The sequence below is a fragment of the Pongo abelii genome, chromosome 18, assembly GCF_028885655.2.
Source record: "Pongo abelii isolate AG06213 chromosome 18, NHGRI_mPonAbe1-v2.0_pri, whole genome shotgun sequence".
Classification (NCBI taxonomy): domain Eukaryota; kingdom Metazoa; phylum Chordata; class Mammalia; order Primates; family Hominidae; genus Pongo; species Pongo abelii.
This window is the reverse complement of record NC_072003.2, coordinates 12,752,918-12,780,167: the sequence shown is the minus strand read 5'-3', so window position 1 is coordinate 12,780,167 and position 27,250 is coordinate 12,752,918. Positions and strand designations below refer to the sequence as shown.

At 46.4% G+C, this 27,250-nt stretch overlaps 3 protein-coding genes across 18 annotated transcripts in view; 2 read left to right on the top strand and 1 right to left on the bottom strand.

Annotated features, from left to right (window-relative positions):
* The window catches only part of LOC100451861 (RNA polymerase I-specific transcription initiation factor RRN3-like), an 88,399-nt gene extending 83,363 nt beyond the window's left edge, over positions 1-5,036 (top strand). For all 8 annotated transcript variants that reach the window (XM_063717579.1, XM_063717580.1, XM_054534693.2 and 5 more), the window contains 2 exons: positions 1,787-1,874; positions 3,168-5,036. In XM_063717579.1, coding sequence (XP_063573649.1) covers positions 1,787-1,874; positions 3,168-3,329 — 250 coding nt within the window. In that variant the 3' untranslated portion in view covers positions 3,330-5,036. The remainder of the gene's footprint in view (positions 1-1,786; positions 1,875-3,167) is intronic.
* Positions 5,037-9,017: 3,981 nt separating this feature from the next.
* LOC103892635 (protein N-terminal asparagine amidohydrolase) lies at positions 9,018-27,103 on the top strand. 6 transcript variants are annotated; one of them, XM_054534685.2, is made up of 10 exons: positions 9,018-9,216; positions 16,767-16,869; positions 16,946-17,011; positions 17,315-17,423; positions 20,468-20,541; positions 23,196-23,249; positions 23,724-23,777; positions 24,873-24,970; positions 26,265-26,378; positions 26,760-27,103. In XM_054534685.2, exons 1-10 carry the CDS (start codon positions 9,136-9,138, stop codon positions 26,937-26,939), a joined length of 933 nt encoding a protein of 310 aa, XP_054390660.1. In that variant the 5' UTR covers positions 9,018-9,135; the 3' UTR covers positions 26,940-27,103. The 6 variants fall into 6 exon arrangements, with proteins under 6 accessions (XP_054390660.1, XP_054390663.1, XP_054390665.1 ...); XM_054534688.2 differs by lacking the exon at positions 16,767-16,869; XM_054534686.2 differs by lacking the exon at positions 23,196-23,249 and having other exon boundaries at positions 9,057-9,216.
* PDXDC1 (pyridoxal dependent decarboxylase domain containing 1) overlaps positions 25,047-27,250 on the bottom strand; it is a 55,417-nt gene continuing 53,213 nt past the window's right edge. For all 4 annotated transcript variants that reach the window (XM_024233141.3, XM_024233145.3, XM_063717582.1 and 1 more), the window contains one exon: positions 25,047-26,432. In XM_024233141.3, the coding sequence (XP_024088909.1) occupies positions 26,373-26,432 (60 nt within the window). In that variant the 3' untranslated portion in view covers positions 25,047-26,372. The remainder of the gene's footprint in view (positions 26,433-27,250) is intronic.

Below are 27,250 nucleotides of genomic sequence, written 5' to 3'. Positions count from 1 at the left end.
TTTCCTGCCTCAGCCTCCCGAGTAGCTGGGACTACAGGCGCCCACTGCCATGCCCGGCTAATTTTTTTGTATTTTTAGTAGAGACGGGGTTTCACCTTGTTAGCCAGGATGGTCTCGATCTCCTGACCTCGTGATCCGCCTGCCTCAGCCTCCCAAAGTGCTGGGATTACAGGCGTGAGCCACCACGCCCGGCCAGGAGGTGGATTTAAACGTGATACATGTTTGCTTTTCCCAAAATTGGCCACTCTTCGCCAGAAGTGGCCCTTCCTCGCTGTTGATGAGCGTCTCGTGGTCTCCCTGCGTATATTTCACAGATGCAAAGTAGAGGATGCCTAGCAGGACTTGCCGAGTGGCACAGGCACCCCAGGGTGGGTAGATCTTTGCCTCACTAGGAGCCAGACTGACATCAAGGGTTTTTGGGTTTTTTTTTTTTGTTTTTCTTTAAACTGTTATTTAAACATGTAAGGTTATGGGGATAACGGTGCCAGGATAGGGGAGGGTGCTGTCTTTTCTTGCTTCATAATTTTGTGCCAAGTGTCTTGTTCCTTCCTCTAGAGACCACATCCCATTCTGTTGCACAGGATAAACAAAACACAAATGATTGGCTGGGCGTAATGGCTCATGCCTGTAATCCCAGCACTTTGGGAGGCTGAGGCGGGTGGATCACTTGAAGTCAGGAGTTCAAGACCAGCCTAGCCAAGATGGTGAAACCCTGTCTCTACTCAAAATACAAAAATTAGCCGGGTGTGCTGGTGGGCGCCTGTAATTCCAGCTACTCGGGAGGCTGAGGCAGGAGAATCGCTTGAACCCGGGAGGTGGAGGTTGCAGTGAGCTGAGATTGCACCACTGCACTCCAGCCTGGGCGAGAGAGTGAGACTCTGTCTCAAAAAACAAAAAAAAAACAAAAAGCGATTTATCTAGATGAGTTGTTCTAGAAAACCACTGGGCCAGCCTTAACTTGGCACTTGTATAAGGAAGCAGAATTTTTGCTTATTATGTTTTCTAAAATAACTAGCAGCATCATGACCGTCTGGGATTGTCTGGTCCCTTAAGTCTTGGTTGACTGAAACCAGATTAGTTGTTTTTCCTAGACTTACTTTTCAGCAAATTACTATAGAAATATAAAAAAGAGAGTTCCAGAATATTATGGTTTCGTTTCCATTTGGATATACTATATCTAACTGACTTGTCAGTCTTTGTAAAGTTTAGAAACAATTTCACGTGAAAATGGAAAGATGAAAAACAGTAGTTCAATACTCCATTGACATGAGTGAATGAACTCTTATACAGAAAGAGCCACATTAGTTACAGCATTTACATACAGGGTTGTTTTTTTGTTTTGGTTTTTTTCTTTTTTTTTTTTTTTGAGACGGAGTCTCGCTCTGTCGCCCAGGCTGGAGTGCAGTGGCGTGATCTCGGCTCACTGCAAGCTCCGCCTCCCAGGTTCAGGCCATTCTGCCTCGGCCTCCCGGGTAGCTGGGACTACAGGCGTCTGCCAACACACCCAGCTAATTTTTTGTATTTTTAGTAGAGACAGGGTTTCACCGTGTTAGCCAGGATGGTCTCGATCTCCTGACCTCGTGATCTGCCCACCTCAGCCTCCCAAAGTGCTGGGATTACAGGCATGAGCCACTGCGCCCAGCCAGGTTTTTTTTAATGTAATTATTTAAGCCGTAGTTTTCACTTCTTGGTTTTGGGTAATAGATCTTGTGAGAAAAGATCCAAACCAATTTTGACTTCTGCTGAAGTATTTAACTTGACTTTGAAATGTGATCTTTGTTGACAGGTCAAAGAAATTCATTGATCCTATTTATCAGGTATGGGAAGACATGAGTGCTGAAGAGCTACAGGAGTTCAAGAAACCCATGAGAAAGGTCAGTTTGTGATTGATTGAGCACACTCTCGGAATCTCCTTTCTGGCTCCGGGTCACAGTCAGATAGTAAGTGGCAAGTCGCTCATGCGTGTCATCCCCACACTGTAGGGGGTCAAGGCCAGAGGATTGCTTGAGACCAGCCTGGGCAACACAGTGACACCCTGTTTCTACAAAAATTTTTTAAATTAGCTGGGCATGGTGGTGCACACCTGTAGTCCCAGCTCCTCTGGAAGCTGAGGTGGGAGGTCAAGGCTGCAGTGAGCTGTAAATGTAGCACGGCACTCCAGCCTGGGCAACAGAGCAAGACCCTGTTTTCTTTAAAAAAGCACACCGAAACCGTGCCTTACTCATTCTACCTTTATAAAATTCCAAGCCCAGGTTTTGGTGTTATTTAAAGAGTCTGTGGCTTTTTTGGATAAATTGCTTAACCAGACACTTCACATACTGACATGTGAGAAGTGAAGGTTAATTACAAATTAGCTGAACAAATTTAGATCTTTGCCACTTGCGCATTCTCACCAAGTAACAATCTCCAGTTGACTCATGTTGAAATTGACCCAGCAGTTTACATTAGTTTTATAGATCTTCATGAATGGCTGGTGAAGACGCAGGTTGCAACATACCCTCCAGGTCACATGAGGTGGAGCTGAGACAGTTACAGTTAGAGAGGAAAGTTAGAATCCAGTAATAAAGAATTTCGCTGCTCTGTTGCTTGGGAGCACATTTGTTTTCTTGTTAAAAGCAGCTTCAAGATGGCTTTTTTGTTGTTGTTTTTAATAAGTAATCATTGGAAAGCACCTTTCATCTTTTTCTCTGTTTTGCATTTGTTGAGGGGCGTGTAATTCATTCACCTTGTGTTAGGTACAAGAGCTCTAACACTGGGCAAGAATGACTCGTCGTGTTTCCTGTCCCCATTGAGCTTCAAATCTGTTTGCAAGTCAGACTTGAAACAAATGATTACAATGTATGATGAGCAGTTATGTGGGTATGTTGGTAAGAAGGAAGTGCTTATCAGAGGGAGCTTTTGTTCTGTTCTGTTTTGTTTTTTTAGAGACATGGTCTCGCTATGTTGCCCAGGCTAGATTCAGAACTCTTGAGCTCAAGCAGTCCTCCCACCTCCGCCTCCCGAGTAGCTGGGACTAAAGGCGTGTGCCACTACACTGGCTTTCTTTTGAAATTAAGATATTTTCTTCACCATCTTTACAAACGTTAACACCTTCCTGAGGAAGGAATTGTTGAAAGCTTTTCAGTCAGCAGTGGTGACGTTACTGATGATTTCTGATGTTTCTACAGGAGATAGTGGAAGATGAAGATGATGACTTTCTGAAAGGCGAAGTGCCCCAGAATGATACCGTGATTGGGATCACACCGAGCTCCTTTGACGCGCATTTCCGAAGTCCTTCGAGTAGTGTGGGCTCCCCACCCGTGTTGTACATGCAACCCAGTCCCTTCTGACGGCAGAGATTTGTGACTGAGTGTGACATTTGGGATTCCCCATCACTCGTCATGCCCTCAGCACCCAGCTCGTGCCATTGGGCATTGATGGCATTGAGCTGGAGCGAGTGCCTGCCTCGGCTGTGGCACTTCCAGGTTCGACTGAATCAAGCATCTGAAGACTGGGTTTTTTTGTTGTTGTTGTTCCCCTTACAGACAAAATGAAGACTATCATGTGCAATCTTTTACAGTGGGGTTGATGATATATTTGGAAGGATTTGCTTGTTTAATATGTACATTTTTTGTGTTAACAGCTTTTTGACACAATTACTGGGTAATTTCTAACATAGGTAGCAGACTGTTTCACGGGTTGCTGTTTTAACATGGGTTTTTGTCAGATCCATGGTCATAGGACTTTGCTGATCAGCTTTCAGTGAAGAATCCTCTAAGTTAAAACTTCTATTTAAAGACTTTAACTAGAAAGTGTTTATTTTGGCTACATTGTTCACCTTCTGCTGTATTGGTATTTGTCTGTTGGGATTTCAAGGGAGTGTAGAGAAGATAGAAAGCCAAGAGCTGGCCCGATGTGGTCTGGGACACAGAGTTGGAGCTGGCACTGAAGATCTCCAGGGACTTCAGAGACCAATAAAAGCCCATAGGGAAGAGAGAGAGGATATAGAGAAACACGATCAGATGTGTAATATACTTGGCACAGCGAAAAAATGGATTTAAAAGACAGAAATGGAGGTCCAGGTAGATGTAATTCACACGGACTGAAAGTGAGCCTGGACTTGTGTGAAACACAGATTGGATTTGACCCCTTGGCTCTCAAGTGTCCCCTTAGATCTAGAACTGCTCCATGGTGGCCATCAGATCGAGTCAGTTTTGATCTGCATCAATTAGTTATTGAGAATTTCTTTGTTCAAACAGGAAAAATTTTTTAGATTATTTGGTGTTACGGTTTTGCTCACAACAATTGGTGGAAGTTTCTAGTGCAGTCTTGGTCTGATGGCTGTGCGTATCGTACATTCGGCTTGGTGAAATCCTTCTCTAAAGCCTCTTTGTATTTTTATAACTAAACAGAGGAAGTCTTCAGAAGACCTCGCTTTATAACAAATTTGTGCAAACACTGCTAGAGTCATTTTGAAGCTCAAGCATTTTCACTTTGTTTCTTACATGTGTACTTTTTTGTTTACTTGTGAAAATGGCCATCTTTAAGCATATTTATTTTCTGCCACTTCTATTTATTTAAAGGCAAGCAATATTTTCTTGATCATAAATATTTTGTAATGAAATACGTCCTCTTTCCCAGGGCTTTGTATGCGCTTGTATAATTACATTGATGGCAATGTAGAGTTTGAATTTCAGTCTGTAAATACTTTTTTGGAAAATAGAAATTTTTATTGCTTTAAAGTTTTGGATATGGGTGGTTTTCTTTTGGGGGCTTGGTGGAAAGTCATTTGAGAACTTTTAAGGTTCTCTTTTTAACTGCTGGCAAAATGTTGATTTTTTTATATTAGATAAAATGAGTAAATGAAATTCCCCAGAAATTAATAGTAAGTGGGGTCTTTGTGGGTTGGGAAGTAGTTTTAACGTAGAAAGATATTGACAAATAAGTCTGTTTAATTTCAAAGAGTTTGTGAAAAAAAATCCATGGTGAAAATAAAACAATGACGACATGGTTAATCTGGAACTTTCATTCTTATACCAATAAAAGGTACCTCAATACATGTTCTTTCAATTTCTGTTTTTTTTATTTTATTTTTTAATTTAATGTATTAAAGCATTTTGCAGTGGAAAACTCCTGAGGCATTGCTGTTGAAGAGGGAGAAATAGTGCTGGTGTGGTGGGGAGCTTGATGAAATTCATTGCATGCCAGGGTGAGGATGGCTTCCGTGTGCACCGTATGAAGTATCCGCGACTCTCCTTAATCACACCCAGCCAAGAGTGATTGAGGCTTGAGCAGGTCCAAGGGAAGCAGACACTTCTTTCAAAAAGTTACATGCTTTGAAGGGACATCTATGGGGAAAAATACTGTGAAATCTCCTTAGAAATTGCATGCCAACAATGGGAATTTTTCCTTTCACTAAAAAGCAAGCTGTCAGTTGTAGGAGTCTCCAGGGTCTGTCCTTTTGTCTGTGTGCTCTGGTTTGGTCTTCCTTGATGAGAAGTGGCTGAATTTTTACAAGTCAACTTACCGAGTGCCACGGGCTTCCTTTCCTAACTAGCTGTTTGACCTTGAGCAAGTTACCTAACCTTTCTGAGCGCTAATTAAACTGTAAAATGGGAAAAAGATACTAGCGTAAGGCTTTAAGGATTCGATGCATGTACAAGTTAACGGCCGTTATTTTCTTGTAAGAAAGGAAGCACTTTCATGGGAAGTTTTTTTCGGTTAAAGATAACTTCCATTTCTTCCATAATACCTACCTCCCTGGTACCAACTTAGATCTGAACTGGAGAGGAGGAAGCAGCGTGTTTCCCTTGCCAGGCAGTGCTTATGATGGTGGTTCTTAACCCTAGCTGTGCCCTAGAATCAGTCCCTCGGAGTGCTGAGAAACTAAGGATGCCCAGGCTCACACCACACACCAACTCAACCTCTGATTGAATCAGTCTCCAGAAGAAGGGTCTGGATGTGGATGGTTTTTAAAGCTCCCTGGTGATTCGAAGGTGCAGGCTGCCTTGAGAACTGTTCATTGGTTTACAACTGCATACTTTTCTTGTTTCAACTAATTGAACATCCAAAGCTCCACCATGTTTTGTTCCATCAAATGCTTTCCTTTTGTGTGTTTCAGTCTGACTCTGGATCGTTGAGTAGGATTTATAATGTATCTAAGAATTTGGGGCCAGGTGTGGTAGCTCATGCCTGTAATCTGAGCACTTGGGGAGGACAGTGAAAGGATCTCTTGAAGCTAGGAGTGTGAGATCAGCTGGGGCAACATAGTGAGACCCCCATCTCTACATTAAAAAATTTGAAACACAAATTGGGATCCTTTCACTAAATATTTACTAAGGTTCTGTATAATGTTCATCATTCTTTTTTTGAGACAGAGTCTCACTTCACTCTATCACCCAGGCTGGAGTGCAGTGGTGCAATCACGGCTCAACAACTGCAACCTCTGCCTCCTGAGTTCAAGTGATCCGCCCACCTCAGCCTCCTGAGTAGCTGGGACTACAGGTACGCACCACCATGCCTGGCTAATTTTTGTATTTTTAGTAGAGATGGGGTTTCACTATGTTGGCCAGGCTGGTCTTGAACTCCTAACCTCAAGCAATCTGTCCGCCTCGGCCTCCCAAAGTGCTGGGATTACAGGCGTGAGCCACCATGTCTGGCCTCAAAAAAGTGTAATTTAAAAAATATTTCCCTGTATATATTCTTTGAAGCTTGCCATCAGCCATCTTGTGAGGCAGGTTGGTTTCCTATCTTAAAGAAACAGGCTTTCCAACATTGTAATTAGTGCTTTCTTTTTCTTTTTCTTTTCTTTTTTTGAGACGGTCTTGCTGTAATCACCCAGGCAAGAGTGCAGTGGCGCAGTCGTGCCTCATTGCAGCCTTGATCTCTCGGGCTTGACTGATCCTCCCGAGTAGCTGGGACTACAGGCCTGCCACCATGCCCAGCTAATTTTTGTATTTGTTGGAGAAGCAGGGTTCCCTGTGTTGTCCAGGCTCGTCTCAAACTTCTGGGCTCAAGTGAGTCCTCCTTCGGCCTTTCAAAGTGCTGGGGTTACAGGCATGAGCCGCAGTGCTGGCCACACACCTGCTATTGCTTCCTCATTGCCTGTAGACCAAAATTTGTGGAGCTGGGGTGGAAAGAGAGGTAGGGGAGTGGTTTCCTGCTTGTTATCTGGCTCATTTAGTCCTTTAACACAGGACTCAGCCTAGGAGATTGATAACCTGAGATTACTTGAAAAAAGATCACCCAAAAGTGAAAAACCAGTTAGGCAAACTGCACCAGCCCCAGGCAGAACCCACAGAACCTTGTTCTTCACCTTTGCACTTCCAAATGCCTCACTTTGATTGACTACTCTTTGCTCTGCAATTCCAATAATAGCTATCTTTAGAGTGTTTAGTATGTACCAGGTGAAACAAACATGCTATTCTACAAAACCAGTTCAGGGAAGTTAAGTAACTTGCTCCAGGCCAGCCTGCTGGTCATTGATCACCCTGGATTCAAACCCTGTTTTTAGCTCCGAGCTTCCTAGTTGTGACTTACTTAATGTCGCCTGCGTTAGAATGAGTTGTTTACAGTCTAGGAGCATCTTATAGTGATGGAGAGCACTGCCTTTGGAATCCTGCAAAGCTAGGTTCAGTCTTAGTTCTACTATTTATTTCTACCACTTTGAGCAAGTTACTGTATCTGTTACAACGGAGGTGTTGATAGTAGCTCCTACATTTGTGAGGACAAATGACAAATGAGGTGTTGATAGTAGCTCCTACATTTGTGAGGACAAATGACAAATGTAGGTGTAATAATACAGAGAAATAATTTCCTGGTAGCTAGAAATAGAGTTATTTTGGGTGAGAAGTTGGGTAACCTGGCGATGGGAACACCATCTTCTACAGTCACTTCTTTACTGTAGTAAATTTCCTGGTATTTTTGTTGAACGGGGTATGTAAGCTGAGGGGGAGATTTATGAAAGAAGACGATGAATACGGATGATAAAATTCTAATAAAGTTTCTGCTCTATCATGTGGCTCCTCTGTATCTTTTGTAAAATTACTTTTTGTTAATGTGCTGCAGAGTCGGATGAATTTGAGCAATATTTCCAAGTTTTAGAAGAGAGCTCCACAGTGAGACGCCTCTCACCTTGGGGACCTGTCCTCAGATTAAGGGCTCTGCAGTCAGTATCCGCAAATCCTTCCCCCACGGTTCCCAGCCCACCTGTGAGTGGCCTATTGGATTCCAATCACGACGTGTTAATCGATGATCTCTTTAGTACGTGGGGCTAGCACAGTTCAGGATATATTTTCTCAGTTTAAGACCATTTACATTTATTTTTATTATTATTTTTAGAAACAGAGTCTTCCTCTGCAGTGCCCAAACATAGCTCATTGCAGCCTCCCACTCCTGGGGTCAAGAGATCCTCCCGCCTCAGCCTACAGAGTGGCTGGGATTACAGGTGCATGCCACTATGCCCAGTTAATTTTTAAATTTTTGGCAGAGACGAGGGTATGGGGGAGGGTGGGTCTCACTAGGTTGCCCAGGCTGGTCTCGAACTCCTGGCCTCAAGCGATCCTCCTGCCTCGGCCCCCCAAAGTGCTGGGATTACAGGCGTGAGCCACCGAGCCCGCCTGATTAGGTTTATTATTAGTCATTGAATGCAATCTTACGGAGCTGCACAGCAGGGTCCCAAACTCAAGCCTGTGGAAGGTCGCACACCTGGGAAGCATGGAGCAATGACCTAAAGCGCAGCAGTCGGAGCTAGAACCCGCCCAGGGAACTCGCCTGGAGGCTCTCTTGGCTGGTGCAGCTGCTCCCTGGCCGCTCCCCTTTCCCCGCTCCTTCACGCCCACGCTTTTGGGACTACACTTCCCAGCGCCCCTTGCGGAGGAGGCGGGCCGCGCGCTGCTTCCGGGGCCGCTTCCTGTCTTTGGACTACATTTCCCGTGAGGCCTTGCGACCCTGTCCTGGATTTCTCCAGTCTCTTCGGCCGGCTCCGCCTCCGCCTGGACTCCACTTCCCGGCAGCGCCCGCGGTGGGGCGGGACAGGACGAGGCGGGACGCGGGGCCGGAGGGGCGGGGCCGGAGGGGCGGGGGCGGCGGGCGGCCCGGAGCTGCAGGGGGAGGAGCCGCCTCCTCCCAGGGCCTGCCTGGGCGGCCGCCTCCGCTATGCCGCTGCTTGTCGAGGGGCGGCGAGTGAGGCTGCCGCAGTCAGCCGGGGACCTCGTCCGAGCCCATCCGCCTTTGGAGGTGAGTGGGGCGCGGCGCGGGGCTTCGGGGCGGGCCCGAGGGGAAGCTGCAGGGCGGGCGAGCGCCCTCCTCACCCCACCGCTGCCCGCCTCACGCGACACAGACTTGAAACTTGGCGCTGTTGGCACATCCGGAGCCCCGGCCGTCGGCTCGCGTCTTCCCCTTGAGGGGTGCGGGAGTTTTTGCCTTCTTTAGACTTCAGCAGGCTGCCGCGGAGGCCACTGTCTGACAGGGGAGGGGACGGGGGCCCAGAGAGGTTAGGTGACTTGCCCAAGGTCGCACAGCACTGCGGCTCGGGGACACGCCGGGACCCCCATTCCCAGACGGGGCGGCTGCAACCCCCAGAGGGCTCGGTCCGTTTAGGCAAATCCGTCCGCCCGCCTTCGGGGACCCGCAGCCTGCGGTGAACGTTGCTTTGTCCTTGCGTCCGCGTGAAGCAGGAGGTTATTCCAGGGTGGGCTTCGGAGAGCGTTTGGCCTGGGGGATCTTGGCGGGGACCCCCAGTCCTTCCTCCTCTCTCTCCCCTACCCCCGGAGCGTAGGGCGCCGAGTTATTTTTAGCCGCAAGAGAGAGCCCTGCTTTCCGCAGCTGGGCCACAGGACCACGCCCTGATGCACGGGTTTTGTTTTTGTTTTTTCTGCTTTTGTGCTCAAATAGATCTCTGAACTCTTGTCCACGCTTCTGCAGGGACTGTCGGCAAGGGGGTTCTCAGGTTTTAAAAAGAGCGGGGCGTGGCGACGGGGGGCAAACGTCCTACTTGCCATAGATCCTGTTAAAGGGGAATCAATCATTTCGTTGATTTGAGAGTCAAATATCGAGCCCCTAATATCTGTTGGGCACCGTACTGATCACTGTCCCTGCCCTCGAAGTGTTTGTAGTCTAGAAGGGAGAATGGTTTCTGATGAAGACTCAGATACTATAAACTGTTAAGTGCCATAAAGAAAAAGCATCCCCTTTCACTCTGAATGGGAAGCACAGGAACCTGACCAAGTGTGTTGGGTTGGGGAAGGCATTTAGAGGTTTCATCTGTCACAGCTGTACAGTTTGTGATTATTTTGTTTGCTTGTTTGTTCTCTATTTGATCTGTCCCCAGAATGTAAGCCTCCTGAAGGCAGATAAGAGTAGTGTCCTCACTTTTGTATCCTCAGAGTGTAGGACGGTCCCTGGCATAGAATTGGCGCTCAGTAAAGATTTGTTGCATAAATGAGGGCACAAAATGATCCCTGAACGTGTTCTGAAGGGTGACAAGGATTTACTGACGGGGAGAAGGCTGACAGCTCTGTGTGATTCTCAGCTTGCATTTCAGGACCGACCATCGTCTGTTAGCCAACATGCACCGAGCTAGGCGTGGTGGCGTGTCACTTTATCCTTGCATTGTGTTACTGTCCTGTTAACTAGCAAAGTCGAGAGTAGGACTCACCAAGGAAAAATAATTTCAGCCGCCTGAAGAATTTAGGGGATGCTCTACTTTTATGTCTGTTTGAAAATGTCCGTGATAGAAAGTTAGATGAGTGTCTTGGGCTGCACACTTAAGTGTGGAGGGGGATTTGGTGACACATTGGGGCTGCTCCTCTCGGAGGAAGGTTTTGGCCTATTTAAGAAGACATGTCCTAGAAAGGCTATGTACTGGGGACCAGTTTGTGTTACAGGAACTTTGGAAGGGGGCGATCACTTTGATTTGCGGCAGTGTAAGTGAAGAAGGATGCAGGCACGAGAGAGATTTGAAAAGGAGAAGAAGGGTGAGGGCATCGCAGCTGGGCAAGCCGCCTGGGGCGCGGCGGGCAGGAGGGGAAGGGCCCAGTGGGTGGGTGGCCTGGCCAGTTTCTCCAGAGCAGCCAGGGTGAGGAGGGGAAGCATGGAAAGTAAAGCTACAGGGGTGGATTGTACCCAGATGACCAAATGACCAAGGGGCTTAGATGGACCTTTCACCTACTTAGCAACAGGGAGACATTAAAGGTTGGGGTGTTTTTGTTTTTGTTTTGTTTTGAGACTTAGTTTTGCTCTGTTGCCCAGGCTGGAGTGCTGTGGTGCAATCTCGGCTCACTGCAACCTCCGTCTCCCAAGGTTCAAGCGATTCTCATGCCTCAGCCTCGCAAGTAGCTGGGATTACAGGTGTATGCCACCACGCCCAGCTAATTTTTTTATTTTTGGTAGAGACAGGGTTTCACCGTGTTGGCCAGGCTGGTCTTGAACTCCTGACCTCAAGTGATCTGCCCGTCTCGGCCTCCCGAAGTGCTAGGATTACCGGTGTGAGCCACTCCACCCGGCCTGGATTATTTTTATATAATAAAGCAGGGTGTCCTCTTTGTAGGAAAGCAAAATATAATAATACAGAAAAGAAAAAAAAATGTATGACTACAACCATTCTTCAGTTTGGTGAAAGTCCTAATGAAGGTTTTTCTTTGTATATACTTTACTTTTTTTAAAAAAATGATAGCTTACTATATGTTGCTATACATTATACATTATAGTGTGTTTTTCATGTAACGATGTGTTCTGAGTATGGAGTACCAACAGTTAGAAGCCTGTGTGTAGCTACGACTAGCAAATAACAACAATAACAGTAATACAGCGGAAGCTGCCAAGCACCACAGCAAGAGTTACTGCTATTCCCATTTTACAGATGAGGACTGTGAGGCACAGAGAGGCTGGGAAACTGGCCCCAGGCCCCACATCCTGGGAGTGGTGAAGCCAGGATTGGAACCCTGGCAGCCTGCCCTTGACTCTGGAGCTGCGCTATTCAGTACAGTAGCCACGAGCCATGTGGTTACTTAGGATTTAAATTAAAAATCAATTACAATTAGATACAATTGAAAACTCAGTTCCTCAGTTGCAGTAGCCACATTTCAAGTGCTGAGCAGACGGCATGGCTACTAGTGAGACAGTGTGAATATAGACGGTGGCCATCCCTGCATAGAGTTCCTTTGGCCAGAGCTGTGCCCTCCCTTAGTCACTCTTAACCAGTCACTGGGTACTCGGTAACCAGTCCTGCAACATCTTGGGTAATATAGTTCCACAGAGTCTACAAGATGCTCGCAGCGTAGCTTAGTTCCTGCTTTTATTATTTATTATTATTATTTTTTTTTTGAGAGATGGAGCCTTGCTCTGTCACCCAGGCTGGAATGCAATGGCGTGATCTTGGCTCACTGCAACCTCTGCCTCCCAGGTTCAAGCGATTCTCCTGCCTCAGCCTCCTGAGTATCTGGGATTACAGACATCCGCCACCATGCCCGGCTCATTTTTGTATTTTGAGTAGAGATGGGGCTTCAACATGTTGGCCAGCCTGGTCTGAAACTCCTGACCTCAAGTGATCCTCCCGCCTCAGCCTCCAAAGTGCTGGGATTACAGGCGCTAGCCACTGTGTTGGGCCTCATAATTTCTTATATAGCATTGTGCTTTACAGTTCACAAATCATTTTCATGCCCCTCTCCTGTTTGTAAAGGAAGAATTGACAAACAGGACAGCAGGCGTGAGGGTCACATGATCATCCCCCAGGTCACAGCTAGGTGATTGGCTAAGACACAGGTCAACAAGCCACAGCTCATGGGCCGGACCCTGCTTATGTATAGCCTATAGGCCAAGAATGGTCTTTATATTTCTCAAAGGTTGAGAAAAATCAAAATAGTATTTTGTAACATGGGAAATGGTGTTGAAATTAAAACTTCGGTGTCACCTATAAATAAAGTTTTATTGGAACACAGCCACATCTGTATTGTCTATGGCTGCTTTCACTTCATAATAGCAGAGTTGAGCAATTGTGACAGACTGCGGCCTTGCAGAATCCCAAATATTTCCTGTCTGGCCTTTTTCAGAAAATCTGCCGGTCACTGGGTTAAGAGAATACTGCCATTGAATAGGAATTGGGAAATAGGGATGAGGGACTGAGGGAAAAGTTTTTTTTTTAAAGCAAATATTAGTATCTAGAGAATATTAGAGGTTAAGAAAAGTGGGACTACTTGCATATGAATTTATAAAGTAGGACTGTGTGTTTTTCCAAAGAAGGGAAGTTTGGCTAAACTCTTTTCACTACTTAAAAGAGCAAAAATTAGCCAAGTGTGGTGGCGTGCGCCTGTGGTTCCAGCTACTGCAAAGGATGCTGAGGTGGGAGGATTGCTTGAGCCCAGGAGTTTGAGGTTGCAGTGAGCTATGATCTGGCCACAGCACTTCAGCCTGGGCAACAGAGTGAGGCCTTGTCTCTGAAAAAAAAAATTAAAAATAAAGTAGAGGCTGGGCACAGTGGCTCATGCCTATAATCCTAGCACAAGTGGGGTGGCGTGCGCCTGTGGTTCCAGCTACTGCAAAGGAGGCTGAAGCAGGAGGATCACATGAACCCAGGAGTTTGAGACCAGCCTGGGCAATACAGGGAGACCCCATCTCTCCAAACAATACAAAAATTAGCCAGGTGTGTTGGCTCACGCCTGTAGTTCCCAGCTCCTTGGGAGGCTGAGGTGGGAGGATTGCTTGAGGCCAGAGGCTGCAGTGAGCCACGATCTCGCCGCTGCACTCCAGCCTGGGAGACAGTAAGACCCTGTCTAAAAAAAGAAATTAAAAGATAGAGCAAAGCAGTCTACTGTTTTAGTTTTCTGGCATTCTCTCTTCTGATAATTTTTGCTTTTATTTCTTTGGGAAATCATAGGAGCTGTGTTGAAGAGAGACATGATTTTTGGTCTTTGTGAAAGCAGTAATTAATTTCTCACAAATAGCTTTGCTTTTGAGTGGTGACCCAATTGTGAACATGAGTGTTAAAAATTCGCCTTTGCGCCCTCCCTTCTCTTCCCTTCCCTCAAAGAACAAAGCAGAAGGTAAGTATCTCAGGAGTAATCAAGAGGGAATTCTGAATTCTCCCCTGTTATTCTGAACTAAGGTGAGGTAAGACGTGGAATGAAAATGAGAGGCTTTCACCTGTAGAGGTGTTCTGAGTTTTAGAGCAGTCACACCTGTTTCTCATTGACTTCTGGAGCCAGCAAGGCTGTCTTGCCCATCTAATTTTACACTGCAGTTCATTTAATCTTTAGTTTGTTTCTTAAATTAAGGGGCTTGTCTCATTTTCATTGATACCTTGCTTCCAGTTAATGGAAGTTTATAAACAGAAGAAAACACCATGTAAGTAATCAAGCTGATCATTATGTTTATTACATCTCTTCTTTTAGTTTAATCTTAATTTTTTTTTTTTTTTTTTTTGAGGCAGGGTCTTGGTCTGTCACCCAGGCTGGAGTACAGTGGTGCAATCATGGCTCACTGCAGCCTCCACCTCCTGGCTGCAAGTGTTCCTCCTACCTGAGCCTCCAGAGTAGCTGAACTACAGGCACATGCCACCACACCCAGCTAATTTTTGTAATTTTTGTAGAGACAGGATCTTCCTTGTTGCCCAGGCTGGTTTTGAACTCTTAGGCTCAAGCAGTCCTCCCTCCACAGCCTCCCAAAGTGCTGGAATTACAGTTGGGAGCCATCGCACCCTGCTGCTCTTATGTTTTATTAAGGGAGCACTAACCTAAATTAGCACCAGTCATGCGAAATGGCAAGAAGCTGATAGAAGACTAAGACTGCAAAACTGTCTTCCCGTGTAGACAATACATACATACGTTGTCTAGACATTTGAGGAAGATTTTGTTCATCCAGGAGTTTGTTGCAAGTAAGAAGGAAATTATGATACATTGTAGTGTTGTATCAATTTAACATTTTTGAAAAAGTTTTTGTTAAATAACCACTGAATTTTTAACCACTTAATTTTTTTTACAAGCTTACTAAATAAGTTTGTACAAATACTCAGATTATTGACACTTAGTATTAACATACCTTTCGTGAATGTGCCTTATCCATTTTGTTCTTGTACTCTAATAATAACCGTGTGGTAGAACATTGAGAAGAGAGGACAACAGCCGCAGGAATCACTCATGTTTGCTCTTTTGGCACAGCCATGCTTGTATTGGTGAAATTTCCTTCCAGTGTTTTTCTCTATGGGGATAAGCATTTAATCATTGTTGTATTAACGGCACATTTATAGCTCTTTAAAACATTTTTTATACTTTTGTATCTTGCTTTGCAATTAGCATTTCAAAACTCTTTTTCCCATAGTTTTCATTTCTCACGACGGTGCAGTTAGTGGTTGTGACTTGGTTCTGTGCCTAATGTACTTACCTTTTCCATTGTTGCTCCCAGCTTTTTGCCATTACAAATTACACAGGGGGCTGGGCACGGTGGCTCTTGCTATAATCCCAGCACCTTGGGAGGCCAAGGCAGGCGGATCACTTGAGGCCAGGAGTTTGATACCAGTGTGGCCAACATGGTGAAACCCGGTTTCTACTAAAAATATGAAAAGCCGGGCATGGTGGCACACGCCTGTAATCCCAGCTACTGGGGAGGCTGAGGCATGAGAATCACTTGAACCTGGGAGGTGGAGATTGCAGTGAACTGAGATTACGCCACTGCACTCCAGCCTGGGCAACAGAACGAGACTCTGTCTCAAAAAAAAAAAAAATAAGATAAAAGAAATAACACAGGGATGAACATATTTTGAGTTATTTCCTTAGGACAGATTTCCAGAAGTGAAATTACTAGGTTAGGGACTAAGGTAAAAAAGCGGAGGCCAGGTATGGTGGCTTATGCCTGTAATCCCAGCACTGTAGGAGGCCAAGGTGGGTGGATCACTTGGGTCCAAGAGTTTGAGACCAGCCTGGGCAGCATAGGGAGGCCCCATCTCTACAAAAAGTATAAAAATCAGCCAGGTGTGGCGGTGTGCGCCTGTACTCCCAGCACTTTGGGAGGCCGGGGTGGGTGGATTGCTTGACCCCAGGAGTTTGAGACCAGCCTGGGGAGCATAGGGAGACCTCGTCACTACAAAAAGTATAAAAATCAGCCGGGTGTGGTGGCGCAGGCCTGTAGTCCCAGCTATTTTGGAGGCTAAGGTGGTAGGATCGCTTGAGCCTGGGAGGTGGAGGCTGCAGTGAGTTGAAATTGTACCACTATACATCAGCTTGGGTGACAGAGTGAGAGACTGTCTCAGAAAATAAAAAAGAGGGGATGTGATTTCAGAGCCATCCATCCACTATTCCTGTGTAATCTGATTCTCTTTACAATGGTAAAATTGTTAAGAGTCTCACACTCTTTAGTAAAGAACTGTGATAGCTGGGTGTGGTGGGTCATGCCTGTAATCCCAGCACTTTGGGAGGCCAAGGCAGGAAGATTGCTTGAGCCCAGGAGTTCAAGACCAGCCTGGGAGACATAGTGAGGCCCTGTCTCTTTAAAAAAAACAAAACAACAACAACAAAAAACAAACTATAATAAAGGGTTTTTGCATCTCATTTCATAGGTTACTATGACATCTGATTTCATAGGTTAAAAAAACCACCGCGCAGAACCTCATCGTTTTCTCTGCATTGTTCTGAATGACCGTGGCTGCTGCCTTTTTCTTTGAGCCTCTCTGTCCACTGACACACTCCCCACACACTAGCGTGCTGCCCACGCAGAGCCCGCTTTGGCTCTCTCCACATCTTTAGTTTTTCCATCCTCACTAATTTACATCACTGTTTTATTTTTTTTTAATTAAACAGGAAAGAGCCAGACTTCTCAGAGGTCAGTGTGTTCAACAAGTGGGACCCCAGGGCCTTCTCTATGTTCAGCAAAGAGAGCTTGCAGTGACCTCCCCAAAGGATGGTAGGTTAGGAAGCAGTGAATTGGGCGCTATCCCAAAAGGCTGTTGGATATTTTATTTTATTTCTTTTTTAAACAGGCTCCATCTCCATTCTGGGTTCTGATGATGCCACTACTTGTCACATTGTGGTCCTGAGGCACACAGGTATGATGAGAGAGGTGAAGGAAACCATTACTTAAACTGACCCAACCTTTGGGAGCATTGAATTTCTCGCGTTGAGTTTCCTGGTGTCTTGTTGGAAGCGGACTCCGCTTACCTTTTTTCTGGTCTGCATGGTGTCTCCCTGGTGTCCTGGTCAGAATGGGTTGGCTGGGCAGCACAGACCTTTCCGTTTTTCCCCTACAGGATATTCAAAGACGAGGCGGTCCGGAGGGACAGGCGGAGTCTCGGCCTGCGCACTGCACTCCCATCAGGAATAACTTGAGTCCTTTCACCCTTGTTCTTCAGGTAATGGGGCCACCTGCTTGACACATTGTGACGGAACCGACACCAAAGCTGAGGTCCCCTTGATCATGAACTCCATAAAATCCTTTTCTGACCACGCTCAATGTGGAAGGTGAGATCCACGCTGCTCTCATAGGTGAATTGAGATCTTGGAACCGTTGCGTACAGGACGTGGCCGTGGAAGCTGTTAGGGGAACACAGGATGCCACCGCCGTCGTGTCTGCCTCGTTCCCCTGGAACAGAACCTGGCACGACGTGGGCACTGCGTGAGCAGTGGTTGAGTGAATGAGTGGGTGTTGGGCACAGGCAAGGAGTCCGTGCTGGATTTGAGATGGAAGGCTTGACTTTGAACTTGATGTCGCCTCAGGAACGTCGAGTTTGCGATTTTCACGTCGTTTTGCTCTCCCCCGGGTGTGGTAGCTCTTCATGCAGTCATTCCTCCCGCAGTTGCTTGTTAAATGCTTCCTCTCACCTACACCTTGTAGTTTCTAGGGACACAGCAGTGAAGACTAGACAGAAAGCCCGGCCCAAGATGTTTGTATTCCGAAGCCGAGAGACTGTACACAAGATGGGGTGTTGGGTGGTGAGGCGGGGCTGTGGAGAAAACCAGGCCAGGAAGATGTGGGGACCGCTAGGGGGCGAGGCATGTAGTTTTTTTTTCTTGTTCTCTTTTTGTTGTTGAGATAGGGTCTGGCTGTGTCACCCTGTCTGGAGCGCAGTTGTGTGATCTCAGCTTACTGCAGCCTTGACTTTGCGGACTCAGGTGATTCTCCCACCTCAGCCTCCCAAGTAGCTGGGACCACAGGTGTACACCACCATACCCAGCTAGTTGTTTTTTTTTTTTCTGTAGAGACAGGGTTTTGCCAAGTTGCCCAGGCTGGTCTTAAACTCTTGGGCTCAAGTGATCCTCCCAGCTGAGGGGTATAGTTTTAAATTCCAGCAGATTGGTAGTTTCCCCAAGGATTGCTGGATAAGAAGCGGCCTCTAGCCTGGGTGCCCCCACAGCACCTCATCCTCTCTCACTGCAGTAAAGTATCTGCTGCCTCCATTTGACAGAGACCGGCACTGAGGCTCAATGTGCTGGAGCACACAGGAGCTAAGTGGAGGCTGATGACACAGGCCTGCTGTCAAGACCACTGTTCACACACCCGTCCCCTCTCCTTGCTCTGTCTTTGTGTAGACCTGGCAGGCATTGCTCTCATTTTATTTGAAGTCTAAGGCAGCCATTGAGTGAACTATTCCCATCATATACAAAGGCTTAACAATCCTAGGAGTCAAAAAAGGAAAGAGAGAGTTCTCTGGGAGAGATTTGCCAGTCAATACCGATCGATTCTAAATTCTCCCTCTGCGGTCTGTGCCGAGGCTGGGCTGGCTTCATGGACATGTGACCCGTGCAGGCCCAAAATGGTATTTTCATTTTCCTGTCATCTTGGCCCCCGCAGGGGGACATAATCAATGCCATTATGTTGCCACACACTCTGCTTCATGGTTCTCAGAACGTGCCTGTCAGCTCTTCCTGCTCTGTTGTAGAACTGCGATCGCTCAGGGAGTCAGAGGCAAACCTGGTGGCCCAGTGGCAAGCACAGCCATGGTGGCCACAGCTCTCCTTACTACTACTACTTGGAGTTTATTATGAGGCCCCTCGAGGCTGTGCCCTGTCTTAGGTACATCCAAGGTTCTGGTTCATCCCTCAGGAAGATTTTGTGTCTGAGAAGGCAGCGTGAAGTCTGGCAACACTTTGCCGAGCGTGAATTCGCCCAGTTGACGGGCTGTGGAAAAGGGGGTTAGTAGATGAGTGTGGGAAACACTGGGTTCAAGAAAAGTTAGTTGGATTTTTTCAATCGCAGGACTTCTCAAGAGCTTCACTGTGCTAATGCGCAGTGTGACTCCTAAGGAGGGCTTCCAACAGGCAGTTGCCCAATCTTTTTTTTTTTTTTTTTTAATTTGTTTTAGAGCCAGGGTTTCACCCTGTCACCCAGGCTAGTCTCAAACTTCTGGGCTCAAGCAATCCTTCCACCTCTGCCTCCCAAGTAGCTGGGAATAGAGGTGTATGCCAGCACACCTGGCCCCAAACCATTTTTTTTTTTTTTTTTTTTTGAGACAGAGTCTGGCTCTGTCACCCAGGCTGGCATACAGTGATGCAGTCTTGGCTCACTGCAACCTCTGCCTCCTGGGTTCAAGTGATTCTCCTGCCTCAGCCTCCCGAGTAGCTGAGATTACAGACGCCCACCACCACACCCAACTTACTTATTTATTTTTTCCCCGAGATGGAGTCTTGCTCGATTGCCCAGATCTGGAGTGCAGTGGCGTGATCTCGGCTCACTGCAACCTCTGCCTCCCAGGTTCAAGCAATTCTCCTGCCTCAGCCTCCCAAGTAGCTGGGATTACAGGTGCACCACCATGCCTGGCTAATTTCTTTTTTTTTTTTTTTTTTTTGAGATGGAGTCTTACTCTGTAGCCTAAGCTGGAGTGCAGTGGCACGATCTTGACTCACTGCAACCTCTGCCTCCCAGGGTGAAGCAGTTCTCCTGCCTCAGCCTCCCAAGTAGCTGGGACTACAGGCGCATGCCATAATGCCCAGCTAATTTTTTTTTTTGTATTTTAGTAGAGATGCAGTTTTACCTTGTTGCCCAGGCTGGTTGCAAACTCCTGAGCTCAAGCAATCTGCCCGCCTCAGCCTCCCAAAGTGCTGGGATTACAGGCGTGAGCCACTGCCCCCGGCCTAATTTTTGTATTTTTAGTAGAGATGGGGTTTTACCCTGTTGGCCAGGCTGGTCTCGAACTCCTAACCTTAAGTGATCCGCCCACCTCAGCCTCCCAAAGTGCTAGGATTACAGGTGTGAGCCACTGCACCTGTCTTGTGCCTGTGCTCTTCTAGAGCAAAGCTCCCCACTGGTGCATGGAGGCGGCATCACATTTGTGTTCAGATACGGATCCCCTCAGTCATCAGGGCCCCTGGGCAGGGTCCCCAGAAGCTCGCCACTGGCCTTGGTAGTGTGCTGCCGATAACTTTCTTTTGCGGTGGCACGAAGATGACCTGAAGCTCTGCTGTAGAGCAAGTGTTCATGGAAACTGAGAATGAAAGTTCAAAGTGAGACCAGCGCACGCACCGGTGTCTTCTTCTGGCCTCTGACCCCTGTCTCATCTCTTTGCCAGGCTGGAAGTGCACCTCGTTGGAGGCTTCAGTGACGACAGGCAGTTGTCACAAAAACTCACTCATCAACTTCTTAGTAAGTTCATTGTTTTTTTTCTTTCCCCCAAATTGGACATAAATATGTACCCATATTTGCTTGGGTTAAAAATCCCAACTGGTACAAAACCTGAGAAGGGCACACCCACTTGGAGCAGCACAGAGAAACAGACTGCCCAGCTTGGAATTTCACAGAAAGACTGAATGCGTGGAGCTCATGTGTAGGGGTAGCAGGGCTGGGGATAAGATTTTCTACTAAAACAGCAGTGAACACATTCCAAAATAGTAAGTGCTCTGAATTGTGTGAAAACAGAGCCACCCTCCCTCCTGGCAAAAATGTCCATTTTAATCTGCAGAAAATTAAAACACTGATGATACCATTTTTTCCCTATTAGCAAATTTTTTTTTCTTTTTTCTTTTTTTTTTTTTCAGGGGTGGAGTCTTGCTCTGTTGCCCAGGCTGGAGTGCAGTAGCATGATCTCGGCTCACTGCAAGCTCTGCCTCCTGGGTTCAAGCAATTCTCTTGCCTCACTCTCCTGAGTAGCTGGGATCACAGGCGTGCGCCACCACACCCACCTAATTTTTGTATTTTTGGTAGAAATGGGGTTTCACCATGTTGGCCAGGCTGGTCGTGAACTTCTGATCTCTTGATGCACCTGCCTTGGCCTCTCAAAGTGCTGGGATTACAGGTGTGAGTCACCACACTTGGCCTAAATTTGCAAATATTTTCAAAAAAGAAAGAAACAAAAACAACATTGTCGTGTGTTGACTAACCACCAGGCCGTGAAGTAAGCTTACTCATATGATGGTACAGCCTGTCTGGGAAGCAATTTGGCATCATGACTGAAGGCCTCACTCTGCCGCCCAGGCTGTAGTGCAGTGGCGCCATCATGGCTCACTGCAGTGTCAACCTACTGGGCTCAAGTGATCCTCCCTCCTCAGCCTCCCAAGTAGCTGTGACTAGGTGCATGCCACCATGCCCAGCTGATTTTTAAATTTTTTGTGGAGACAGGGTCTCGTCATGACTTAACTCTTAAAAAAGGTTCATATCCGGCTGGGCATGGTGGCTCATGCCTGTAATCCCAGCACTTTGGGAGGCCGAGGCAGGTGGATCACCTAAGGTCAGGAGTTCAACACCAGCCTGGGCAACATGGTGAAACCCTCTCTCTAGTAAAATTACAAAAATTAGGCCGGGTGCAGTGGCTCATGCCTGTAATCCCAGCACTTTGGGAGTTCAAGGCAGGCCGATCACCTGAGGTCAGAAGTTCAAGACCAGCCTGACCAACATGGAAAAACCCCGTCTCTACTAAAAATACAAAATTAGCCGGGCATGGTGGTACATGCCTATAATCCCAGCTACTTGGGAGGCTGAGGCAGGAGAATCGCTTGAACCGGGGAGGTGTAGGTTGCGGTGAGCTGAGATGATGCCATTGCACTCCAGCATGGACATCAAGAGCGAAACTCCATCTCAAAAAAAAAAAAAAAAAAAAAATTATCTGGGCATGGTGGCGCACGCCTGTAATCCCAGCTATTCAGGAGGCTGAGGCAGGAGAATCACTTGAACCTAGGAGGTGGAGGTTGCAGTGAGCTGAGATCACACCACTGCACTCCAGCCTGGGTGACAGAGCGAGACTTCGTCTCAATAAATAAATAAATAGTTCATATGCTTTGACCCAGTAATTCCCCTTGTGGAAATATATGCTAAGAAAATAATCTGAAATGTGCATAGAGATTTGAGCCTGAAGATGAGCGGTAGAACATTACTTATAACAGGAAATGTGATGTTATCAGAATAATAATTATGTAGTTGCTAAAAAATAACACATATAAGGGTGAGAATTACATGGGAAAATACCTGTGCACAAGCAAATCAGGATATAAAATTGTCGGCTGGGCGTGGTGGCTCATTCCTGTAATCCCAGAACTTTGGGCAGCCAAGGCAGGTGGATCACTTGAGGTCAGGAGTTCGAGACCAGCCTGGCCAACATGGTGAAACCCCATCTGTCTCTACTGAAAATACAAAAATTAGCCAGGCATGGGGGCGCACGCCTGTAATTCCAGCTACTCGGGAGGCTGAGGCAGGAAAATCGCTTGAACCTGGGAGGTGGAGATGACGATGAGCAGAGATCGCTCCACTGCACTCTAGCCTGGGTGACAGAGCAAGACTCCATCTCAAAAAATAAAAGATATAAAATTGTCTTTATGGTCAGCTCTGCTGAGCATAGAAAAATATGGAAGAAAATCCACTAATTATTAACAGTGCTAGGATTATGGACATTAAAAACCGACTTCTATATGTTCTCCTGTATTTTTCAAATCTGTTAGAGTGGCCAGATTTTTGTTTTTGTAATTCTGATAAACAGGAAAACAGTTTACTTAGGAGAAAAGTAAAAATCTTATGAATCCATGGGTCCCCGCAAAACCCTCAGAATGAAGAGAAAAATGGGAAGGCTCAGCCCAGGCTCCTTCGGGCCTGAGGCTGAGAATGTGGCCGTCTCCTGGCGGTCAGGGTTCTGTGGTGTCAGCTCCCTAGCGTCTGGCCCCATAGGCCAGGCTGTGGCAGTGTGGGCGCAGGCTGTAGGGTGGAGCACACTCAGTTGGCTGCCGTCCCTCCCTGTCCTTGGCTTGCTCAGCAGTTTGTTCTGGTAACTAGAGGAACTTTTCTGACATCCGGTCTTAAAATTCTCATCGTAGGTGAATTTGACAGGCAAGAAGATGACATTCACTTAGTGACATTATGTGTGACAGGTAAGTTCTGCCATTTGCCCCAAAGCGAAGATGTGGGTCTCAGGACCGTTTTGTCCCCAGTCTTGCAGTGGGCCCAAGCACCGGCACACACTGCTGTCACTGCTTGGCCACCGTCTGTCCCGGCTCTTCCTGTGGTGGGATGGCCTTCCCCTTCCCCTTGCCCTCGTCCACCATCTGCCCGGCCTCAGTTCCAATGCAGCCCCCTTGTCTCCCAGGAAGGAGGGCACTGGATCTCAGAGGAGCTGCCACCCGTGTGGCAGACAGGGTGCACAGAGAAGGTGGGGTGGGAGTGGGGACCGATTCTGCAGCTGCCAGTTTGTTCAGTATAAACCCCCCTGCCTTGGGACAGGGTAGGGAAACAGGGCCACAATCCCTTTCATTTTCTGGAATTTTCCTCCCTTTCTGCATTGAGGAGCTCCTCCTTTGCCTTTATTATACAAAGTAAAGTGTATCTTAAACATTTTTATTTTGTAGAATTAAATGACCGGGAAGAAAACGAAAACCACTTTCCAATAATATATGGCATTGGTAAGTAGTGTGCAATAATATATGGCATTGGTAAGTAGTGTGCAATAATATATGGCATTGGTAAGTAGTGTGCAATAATAATATATGGCATTGGTAAGTAGTGTGCATCTTTTGTGGGTTGGAGGCTTGGTCACATGTGCAGTTAAAAGTCTAATTCAGCAAACCAATGACCCCACTGCTGTCAGGATGGGACAGCCTTGGGTTCAGATCCCAGCTACTCCGAACATCTGCCATGAGGCCTTGGGCAAGTAGCTTAACTTCTCTAAGCTTTACCTATAAAACTGAGATAACATTCACTTCTTAAGACTTTGAAGAAGCAACGTGGTAGCAAATAGAAAGCACAGGCCATGCCCACCCTTCCCAGGAGCTGGGAGAGTGCCTGGTTTTGTTTCCCTCTCTCCCCGGCACCCCAGGCCCGGCGTGCTTTTCTCCTGCCAGTGCTCTGGGGTAGGAAGGCAGGCACTGGAATCCTTTTATACATCAGGAACTGAGGAAGGTTTTGCTTGAGAACAGAAATCCTCCAAAGTGTAAAACTCTCAGGCTAGAGAAAACCTAGAACCATCCTCCCTGCTTGGCAGCCCCAGGACTCCCACGGAAAAGGCATCATGGAATCGGCTCTATTTCAGAGGGCTTCTGCTGTAGCGGTGATACTTGATTGATTTAGCTGGGTGGTAGGTACACAGTGTTCACTGTTCTATTCTCTGTAACTTCGTGTATGTATAAAATACTAAATTGTGAAGATTCAAACAGAACGATCACAGTTCACCCACCCACCCCTGGCCGTACACCAGTAGGGCTGACCAGAGGTTTTGCTACACGTCCGGCTGAAGGAATGGCTGCCTCCCAGGTGGAAAGCAGCTCTTGGTTTAGAACAAAATCTCACCGAGTCCAGCTCGGGCCTCAGCGATTTTCACCGAGATGCTTGGGGTAAAGATTGCATTTTCCCCCTCCAGGGAGGGGGAAGTCCAGATACTTAGGAGCCATTCTGTTCACTTTCCTGTCTTTCTCTTAGGAGTGGTGGTAGAAATGTAAGACTGTGCAGACTTTCCGCTTTGGTCTTTTGTCAATTCAGAGTCATCCTTTTGTCCCTCACAGCTGTCAACATTAAGACTGCAGAGATTTACAGAGCCTCCTTTCAAGATCGGGGTCCGGAGGAGCAGCTGCGTGCTGCGCGAACTTTAGCAGGAGGACCAGTGAGTTTCAAATCATCGTTGTTAAGGGGTAAAAAAAAAAAAAAAAAAAAAAGGCATCACATGTCAAGGCCTTAAGTTTTCGGGATCTTAGAAAAGTTTATGCTGTCAGCTTCTTTATAGCTGTAAATTATCAAGGACCAGCACATACATACACCCCTCCCCACACTCACTGTCTCAAAATAGTAATGAACATCTTTAGGTCATCAGCTCCAGTTCTCTGCCTAAAAGGTGTGGGAGGTATGTGTGAACCCCAGCATCCGAATGCAAAGAGAACAAACTTCTGTTACTTCGTAAGAGCTTTTCCTATAAAGTTCTACAAAGAGAGGAGAACTGGGACGCAGGAGAAGTTTCTCCCCTCTGCACTCGGGACTATGCATTCTTTTGGACCGGGTCACTGAAGAGCAATTTGCTGGAACAATTTAATTAACCCAAAATAATGATCAAATTAATTTAAAGTCTGATTCCCTTAGGGTGCTTAATTAAATTATACTGTAATTTTAAAAGTTAGAAAACTGAAAACCCAAGGTTTATATGCCATTTGAGGAATGGGTGAAAGAATTCTTTAAAAATGCTCAAAGTGTGAAAAAACAGAAATCACATTCAGGCCACCCCAAAGAAATCTTCTCGTTTATGAAATGCTGATGTTTTTCACTGGAAAATGTGTTTGGATTCAGAGCCAACCCTTTTAACATTTTTAGGACTTCTCAAGGAGTGTAACAGGCCTAGTTTAGTTGATATTCAGAACATATTTCAGTGTCAGTTACCAAAGTGAATATTGCTAGGTAAGCTGAGGCTGCCATTGGCAAATTTGGGAATTCAGGGACTGGATCATTTGGCAAATTAGTCTCTTCTTTTGATGGGGCAGCAGGTACTGTATGCTTTTAAATTGCAAGGTGATCAGTTGTTTGGGGTATAAATAATGAGGCAGTGAGGAACACAGACTTTAGTCAGACGCGGCTGGGTTTGAGGCCCAGCTCTGAGGCTTACTGGATACATGACCTGGGAGATGGGCCCCGTTTCTCTGAGCCTCAAGTTTTCACCCCAAATGGGAAAAAACACCCTCGTCCTGTGGGACTGCTGTTGGCACTCAACAGTCATGTGTGTGCCCCACAGTGTGCAGCAGCAGACACACTGGACGTGTTCAGTAGCTGGCAGCTTTTGTTGTTTGAGACAGGTTTTAAGAAGCTTATGCAGATAAATGCATGAAAGGACTACACTGGAGCTTGCGTTACTGGGAGGGTTTGAAAAGTGGGTGACATTCCTGAAATTCTATCCTTGACACGTTCTTTTTTAGATGATTAGCATTTATGATGCAGAGACAGAACAACTTCGTATAGGACCGTACTCCTGGACACCATTTCCACATGTGGATTTCTGGTTGCAGCAAGATGACAAGCAAATACTAGAGGTGAGAGTTTACAGGCTGGGTAAGTCTTAAATCTCTGGACCGTGGTTTCCCCATCTGTAAGAAAAAAAAGGGTTTAGACCAGGTCATAGCTGCTTTCCCTTCGGCGGGTAGTAACTTTTTGGATGCCATTGACAGACCCCATTTAACTTGTATATCAAACGGGGATATGTCAAGTCCTGGATGGAGTTGACATACTTTTACTTTTTACTGTGGGTAAAGCAGTAAGCAATCAACTTTTTTCTTACTAATTCAGGCCACCTCATTTCTTAACGTATTCTACTATATATATTTGTGTCCAAGAACAAAGATACTTTGACATCTTTATCAAAGCAGGGGACGGTAAGGTTGACTTCTCTCATGCCTACCATCTTGTGTTTTCAGAATCTTTCTACTTCACCTCTGGCTGAGCCGCCCCACTTTGTTGAACATATTAGATCTACCTTGATGTTTTTAAAAAAACACCCATCTCCAGCTAACACACTGTTTCCTGGAAATAAAGCCCTACTCTACAAAAAAAATGAAGATGGCTTGTGGGAAAAGATCTCTTCTCCAGGAAGCTAAAAAACATGAATTACCAAAGAAAGCACCTTCTTGGCCTGACAGACCATTGGTGGGGCTGGCACGAATCCAGATTTGGATCCTACACCCGTTGGGTCTTAGGCCTCCTTCCCTCCTCAGTGTCTTTCAAATGACTTTCAAAATAAAACCTTATTTTGGCAAAGGCATTTGTTGAGACTTATTTTTTGGTTTACTAAAAAACTGATGTCTAGCTTTTTTTTGGTCAGTAATAAGGGGCAGAGGAGAACCTACCTCTCACTGGTCTATTGCTATCGGCAGCTATTTCAGGTACTTGGGTAAGTCTTTTGTAATAA

What these genes read in the sequence shown, in the direction of transcription:
- LOC103892635 (XM_054534685.2), top strand. Translation starts at nt 9,136, where the DNA reads ATGCCGCTGCTTGTCGAGGGGCGGCGAGTGAGGCTGCCGCAGTCAGCC. An exon ending in AGTGACCTCCCCAAAGGATG is followed by an intron (nt 16,870 to 16,945) that starts GTAGGTTAGGAA and finishes TTTTTTAAACAG; the next exon opens with GCTCCATCTCCATTCTGGGT. An exon ending in TGTGGTCCTGAGGCACACAG is followed by an intron (nt 17,012 to 17,314) that starts GTATGATGAGAG and finishes CTTGTTCTTCAG; the next exon opens with GTAATGGGGCCACCTGCTTG.